Source organism: Clupea harengus, chromosome 18 (genome assembly GCF_900700415.2).
Source record: "Clupea harengus chromosome 18, Ch_v2.0.2, whole genome shotgun sequence".
NCBI lineage: Eukaryota > Metazoa > Chordata > Actinopteri > Clupeiformes > Clupeidae > Clupea > Clupea harengus.
In genome coordinates, this window is record NC_045169.1 from 16707568 (window position 1) to 16715067 (window position 7500).

General features: G+C 47.6%; 1 protein-coding gene across 1 annotated transcript; it reads right to left on the reverse strand.

The window, feature by feature from the left end:
- Positions 1 to 1997: 1997 nt before the first annotated feature.
- LOC105912885 (alpha-2 adrenergic receptor-like) lies at positions 1998 to 4386 on the reverse strand. Its single transcript, XM_042710432.1, has 2 exons — positions 2894 to 4386; positions 1998 to 2797 (listed from the first exon to the last, which is right to left on the reverse strand). Exons 1-2 carry the CDS (start codon positions 3859 to 3861, stop codon positions 2401 to 2403), a joined length of 1365 nt encoding a protein of 454 aa, XP_042566366.1. The 5' UTR covers positions 3862 to 4386; the 3' UTR covers positions 1998 to 2400.
- Between the last annotated feature and the right edge of the window lie 3114 nt (positions 4387 to 7500).

A 7500-nucleotide genomic window follows, 5' to 3' on the forward strand; every position in this document is an offset into this window, starting at 1 on the left:
AAACCACACATTCTGGTTTTCTCTGTGATTTCTACAAATGGCCTTGTGCTTGTCCTTGGGCTCCTCGATTATAATCCAGTTCACTATTTGTCACATTCAACCAATTTTGTAGTCACAGTTATCTTGCTGTCAAACCAGAGGGCTCAGAACGACTGGTGTTTGCACACTTGCTCTGTGAATGGAAACAAAAATAAAAGTGCTGAAAGGGGGGGAGTCTTTCACAAGGATCAAGGACAACACCTTGAATTGAGAACCCTTCAAGGGATAAGGAAATCTCAGTGTTCTTTGTATCACTGTTAGCGGTAACAATGAGGACAAGCCAAAGAACACTAGAACACAAGATCAGCTCTAAGTAGCACATTTTCTTCAAGGAATGCGCATATTATTTCCAACAGCCTACCTGCATCGAATTGATTGGCCTGAACGTGTATACAAGATCTCTTTACAGAAACAATCTTTCGCAGAGCCAGCCCCACTGATGTCAAACACTCTCTGCTGATGGCAACCATCTGTGCTATCACCTTTGAAGAGAAGCTGCGTTTAGGAAGAAAACGATGTTTCCACAGCCTCCACCATTTCCTGCGGACTCAGTTTACAGCAGTGCTACCCGAAGGTATTGATCAGTTTTAGACTTAATGTTTCTGAATGTAAACATATGGTGAGGGCACACAGACACTGATGGGGATTTAAAGGGCCGGAGTCTGTAGGACAGAATTTGGTCAGAACCATTACTGGCGAAACCCAGCTCACATTTCACCCAAATGGCTCAATAAATGTGTTACATATGTACACCAAAGGATACTGTGAAATAAGGTCTGGAGATGGATATATCTTCTGATAGATAAGGTCATAGCTAGATAGGTAGATAGATAGATAGATAGATAGATGGATAGAAAGACGGATAGATGGATAGATAGATAGATAGATAGATAAATAAAGAGGGAGTGCATTGATTTCTAAAATCAGCCAGAGTGTTCAGTTTTTAAAGGTTTGGCCAATCAAACAGCTCACAGCTCCACTCTCCCCCCCCCCCCCCCCCCCAAAAAAAACAGAGGTGTCTCAGAAACAAACACTCTCATAACTGTTCACTTTAAATATTTATTATTTCATCAGTATCCACAGTCAAAAATAAATAAACTTTTTTTCCCTTTGGCCATAGAAAGACCGGTAACACTTTGAACCACAACCAATGTAAGCAGCAGTCATTCTCAATCATCACAAACCACCGGCACCCCACCCCCACCCCCCCTCCATCAGTGACTGACCAATCTTTTAAAGGGCTACTTTATAGGGACGAGCTGAGCTGAGCTGAGCTGAGCTGTGCTGTGCTGTGCTGTGCTGTACTGTGCTGTGCTGTCCTGTGCTGTGTGATCCTGTGCTGATGTTTTAGCATGCTTAGGAGAAGAAGCGGGGGGTTAGGACACACACAGACAGTTGCGGCACTCGCTGGCGTTCTTTGGGAGGTACAGAGCGATGCAGAGGGGACGTGGGAGAAGTAGAGAGAGAGAGCTGAAAAAGGTGCTCAGCATCCATAAGGCGAGAGGCACTCTGAGCAGGCGGTGTGTGTGTGTGTGTGTGTGAGTGTGTGTGTGGGCAGGTCTGTGTGTATGTGTGTCTATGTAAGAGACACAATGTGTGTGTCACAGTGTGTGTGAGAGAGAGAGAGAGAGAGAGAGAGAAAGGAAGGAGTGTGTATGAGGTAGAGAGAGAAAGAAAGGGAGAGAATAGCAAAAAGGAAGAGCCTGTGTGTGCATCTGTTAGTGTGTGTGTGTGTGTGTGTGTGTGTGTGTGTGTGTGTGTGTGTGAACATGTGCATGTGCGCATGTGCGCTAGTGTGAGTGTGTGTGTGTGTGTGTGCTTGTGTGTGAGTGTGTGTGTGTGTGTGCTTGTGTGTGAGTGAGTGTGTGTGTGTGTGTGTGTGTGTGTGTGTGCGTGTGTGTGTGTGAGTGTGTGTGTGTGTGTGTGTGTGTGTGTGTGTGTGTGTGTGTGTGTGTGTGCGCGTGTGTGTGTGTGTGTGAGTGTGTGTGCTGCCCTTGCTTCTGAAGGAAAAATAGCGGACAGATCTGCCTCGGGGATATGTCCATATCCTGTTGTGTGACCATAGATGTGAGCGCAGATGCAGCGACTCCGTGTAGGTCCAGGGAGAGGGTGACTCTGCTGCCACTGAGACGGCTGCTTCAGATACTTGGTGGCCTATGGCTGTGCTTGACTGGCTTATTTACAGTGCTGTACAAACCAGTCCCAGTATAAACTCCAGTCTGGTTCCTGCTGCCTCCCCCCACTGTGCACTGTCACGTACAAAAAATCTGATTGTCAGTATGTTCCATGGACGTCCTGCTAAATCCTCCCATCATTTTTGCCTCTATTGACTTCCAGCAGACTGATTGATTGCTTCGTCTCCTAAAAGGATTTCTTCCAGGACTTGCAGAGAATCTTCTGGAAGGCCCTGCGGAAGTCCTGGTTGAAGATGGTGTAGATGACGGGGTTGAGGGAGCTGTTGCAGTACCCGATCCAGAAGAAGAATTTGAAGAGAGGGTCGGGGATGTAACAGGCCCGGCACACGGCCTGCAAGCTGTAGGTGAAGAAGAAGGGGAACCAGCAGATCACGAACACGCCCATGACCACGGCCAGCACGAAGGTGAAGCGCTTCTCGCGCGCCTGCGAAGCCTTCTTGCGCGACGCCGTGCCACGCCGCTTCCGCCGCGAGGCGAACAGGTCCATGGACTTGCAGCTGGCGCGCGATGCCCGACCGGCGTGCTTGGGCTGAACGCTGCCCTTGTGCCCGTCTGCCCCGCCGCTACCTCCGCCGCTGCCGCTGGACGCCGGCCTCCCCGCCGCCCCTCGTCGCTCGGCCGTCGCCCTCAACACGACGGCCATCGTCGTCACCGGTGACCCCCCTGCCGGGTCTTTCTCCTGCCGTGCGCCTTTACCCTCCGACGAGCTGCTCTCCTCTGCCTCCAGATCCTCTGTGGTGGTGGTGCCGGTGGTGGTCATCTGGCCGCGCGCGGGTGTGGTGGGTGCCGACAGGCAGTGTCCGTTCTCCCGCTGCTCGCCGTTGACCCTAAGCACCCCCACCGGTGAATCCCCGACCGATACCCCTGTCACCGCCGCCTTGCTGAATCCGTTCTCCGTCTGCGTCTGTGTCACACCGTCAGAGCCCACCACACACTTCTTCTTCCCGGAGGCGCTGCGCGTGCGCGTCTTGGCCACCTGGTAGATGCGCACGTACACAGCCACCATGATGAGGCAAGGGGCGAAGAAGGAGCCGATGCTGGAGGAGAGCATGTACCAGGTGTCGTCGTTCAGCTTGCACTGCGGGCGCAGCGCCTGGAATTCCGGGTGCCCCTCGATGGTGATGAGCGGCGGCGAGGAGATGAGCGCCGACAGCAGCCACACCACCACGATGATGCCTTTCAAGCGCCTCGGCGTCCGTTTCAGGTTGTACTCGACCGCCTGCGTTACCGACCAGTACCGGTCAAGGCTGATGGCACACAGATGGACGATGGAGGAGGTGCAGAATAAGACGTCTAATGCCAGGTAGATGCCACACCAAACTTTGCCGAAGTACCAGTATCCCATGAGCTCATTGGCGAGGGAGAACGGCATCACCAGTGTAGCCACCAGAATGTCAGCTGTAGCCAAGGAGACCAGGAAGAGGTTCTGTGGGGCTTTGAGTGCCCGGCTTGTTAGTACTGCGATCACCACGAGCACATTCCCGACAATGGTGAACAAAATGAGAAAGCTTACGAGCGCTGCCAGACCGGCAATTGTCGCCAGGGAATACTGAGCGTCCAGCGTCCGGGAGGAATTTGCAGGGAAGAAGGGGAAAGCATCAATTCCACTGGAGTTGAGAGATCCCATTTCGTTCCTCTTTTTCACTTATTGGTTTTCCACGAAATGTTTCATGTTGAAAAAAAGAAACTTTACGCTCTTCGCTTGGTAAATCCTATGCGAGACCCCCGTTCCGAGCTCCGTGGAAATGCGTATCTTTTTGAGAATGACATCATGTCATTTCTAAAAAAAATACTGAGTGAGATAGAAAGGGGGAAAAAAAAACATTAAATAAAATGCGAGCAAAATAAACCGTATTCAACTTAGCAACGCTCTGATATGATATCAGGTCAAGCGTTTATTTCTCCCATTTTTAAGTTTAAATCCCCGGTCCTCTGATGTACGGCGCGCAATGCCACTCCTCCGTCTGTTGCGCTGTCCCTCCTGACTGAGCACCAAGGAGCGCTCCCGCTACCCATGTGCTGTACACGCTTCAAGCGGAGCCGGTCCCCGCCCCTATCAGCCCAGTCCATTTCTCTCAGCGGAAGGATGAAGAAGCTTCGTTGTATTAGCTCTGTACGCTCCAACCCTCTCCAAGAGAGTGTCCTGGGGAGATGATCCGATATGATCCGTTTTAGCTGCTTTAACAGTCTATGTATGAAGCTATTCTTCTTACGAATTATATTAGATCACCATGCACTATTAACGTGTAATTAAATATATATATATATATTCAGAAAGTGGTGGAGATAAGTTGGGGAGGTGATTTGTGCGTGCGTGTCTTTTGGGTTTGCAGTCTGTGATTACGCACAGTGCAACACATTTCAGCCCTTTCTCCGGTCCCCTGGGAATCCGTGTTAAACCCGAGATATATCCAAACATTTGCGAATGTGAACACTTCTCTGTTGGTTCATGACAACTGTGCAATGTCGGCTTCAGCTAATAAGGAGTACATATTAATAAAGGCCTAACGAGAAACGCGATTCATTCATCATGTTATTTCTAGTTTTAATTAAAATACTAAAATTACATTTGCTGGACTACCCTCCCGCCAGTGCTCGCTAAAGTAGCATGACTTGGTCAGAATACTAATTCTCAAATCCCATACCAGACTGGCCTAGTAGAGTAGGTTGTTCCTTACATCAGTAAAAGATGTGTTGTCAAAGTGACTGTAAAGATATCACAAGAGAAGTGTGCTTGACAGCGAGTGTGTCATATTGGGCTCTCTAGCTACAGAGACTGTGCCCTTTCCACTGACTGTAATGGGAACTAACCACAATCTGGACTGATCCTCCACCGACACCCAGATTTACTCGAGGATATACAGACTTGAACCTCACCCAGGAAAACGCCTCCAGGGACTGAATGAATCATCATAATTCTAGTGTGCTATAGTTCACCCACAGAGGGGTGGGGGTGGGGGGGGGGGGGGCAGATTCTCCATGTCTACTAAAGCACGCATACATAAACAAATAATGAATAAATTGACTTTAAGATCAGATCTCAGTCTTGCACCTGTTAGTTTATTTTTATTTTTTATTTTTTTAACATTTTGGCAATGTTTCTCTCTCTCTTTCTTTCTCTCTTTCTCTCTCTCTTTCTGCCTTTCTTTGTTAGTGGATGGATGTGTGTGTGTGTGTGTGTGTGTGTGTGTGGAGGCAGTTTAAGGTATTTTATTCCGTTTAATCTACAAAAAGAAAGCTATTGATGCAAAACACCATAAAACATTCATGATGTTCTGTGAATAAAGCAATTCACCACATGCTGTAAAACGGATTTGATGTGTGTGATGTTTGTTTTTCGCCTAGTCTTCTTGGGGCTTACACTGAATTGGGTTTCTGAGTGTAGGGTGGAACACACTACTTTTCTCTCCCTCTCTCTCACTCTTTGTCACACACACACACGCACCAAATCTCTCTGTGTCAGACACATTCAAGATTCCCTCTCTCTCTCTCTTTCTCTCTCTCTCTCTGTCTCTCTCTCACTCCCTCTAAGTTAGCACACACACAAAACACACCCACCGAACTTCTCACTTTTTTTCAGACAGACTGACACATACATGCACAACCATACACACACACACACACACACACACACACACACACAAACAAACAAACACTGACCCCCCGCCCTCCTACTTCACACACACGCAGTACCACTCGTCTCTCTCCATGACACGCACACTCTTGTGTGTGTACTTGAGAGATCAAGAAGTGACGTCCGAGGCACAAACACACACCTACACTCATGCTGAGTGGGAATTGACTTTCCTATGGTACGCCTAGGCCATGAAAAAAAGAAGAAAAAAAAGGTTTTAAAACACAGTTGAGAAGCTCCCCATTCAGCAGCCAAACAAATCCCTGTAATACCATTAAAGTGAAGCAATATTAAACAGGTGTCAAGTAGAATACCCCAACTAAGGGAGGTGTGAGGAGAAATCCCTGAGTGTGTGTGTGTGTTTTCATTTGTGTGTGTGTGTGTGCGTGTGTGTGTGCGTGTGTGTGTGTGTGAAACAAACCTGCCTCCGACGACTTACTATGATGATTAAAACGCCCGTCATATGCCCCTCAGAGAAACAAGAAGACAAGCTGAGTAGATAAAGCCAGATTTCTTCCCACTCTGTTCATTCAGGCATGGCATGTTAAACAGCCCATGAAACCCAGGAATCATTTGCTCATGTTCAGTCAGAATAGGCTGGAGCTCCTGGGCAATTCTTCAGCTGTTCTGCAAGTTTAATTCATCTTCTGCCGTGCCGCTGCGCAAGGCTGCTGCGTCTCCATATTGACTGTGAGAAGCCTGTGCGATAGACACGTCTGACAAGTCAGCATGATTCACAAGCAGGGTTGAAATGCCGTTTACATTAAAGGGTGGAATGATTGGCTTGAAAGACACCAATGACGGTGTTAACATGGTTAAAGGTTAAATGGGGATAACCTGCAAGGTCAATGGATGTCATTCTGTATGGCATCATAGGGTAATGTGGGGCTTGGTGAATCTCTTATGTTCTTTTTCACACGCACGCACATGCACACACACACTCACACACACACACAGACACGCACGCACACGCACGCACACACGCACACACGCACACACGCACACACACACACACACACACACACACACACACACACACACACACAGACAGACAGACACACACACACATGCACACGCACACACACACACGCACACAGACTATGGAAGTGTAGACAGATGAGTCTAGCATATCTCTTTCATCTGCCCTAAAAAAAACCTTTTGATTTGTGGGATAGTTCTTGTCATGGAAGCCAAACTTCAGATAATTAAACGTAAGACCTCAAGGGACCAAAGGAAAGTAAATGTTTACACAAACTCTGTATAAATGGTAAGACTAAGAAGAAATTAAGACAGGAAGTAAAATTAATTACATACATTAATTTAACAGTGAACATCAATAAAGCATTAATTACAGCAGCTGTCTTTGCTTAGACTTGCTATTACAGTTTTTCACAATTGCTAACACACGTTTTTCAAAACAATAACGGCTTTCTCAAAACTGAACACAGAAAACTGAAAACCTCTCACACAAAGAGCTAAACCTGACACTCCCTTTGCAAGATGACTCTTTGGCATCAAATCTCCTAACTGTTCACAAAATGGAACTCGTGTTTTCATTTGGTACACACAGCCATTTTTTCAAAAGACACACACATACATTCATTGAGTACACACAACTAAGCATTTGCTGCA

Coding starts and splice junctions, on each gene's coding strand:
- LOC105912885 (XM_042710432.1), bottom strand. CDS start 3,861: ATGGGATCTCTCAACTCCAGTGGAATTGATGCTTTCCCCTTCTTCCCT. Junction 2,798..2,893: donor GAGAAAGACCCGGCAGGGGG/GTCACCGGTGAC, acceptor CGGCGGAGGTAG/CGGCGGGGCAGACGGGCACA.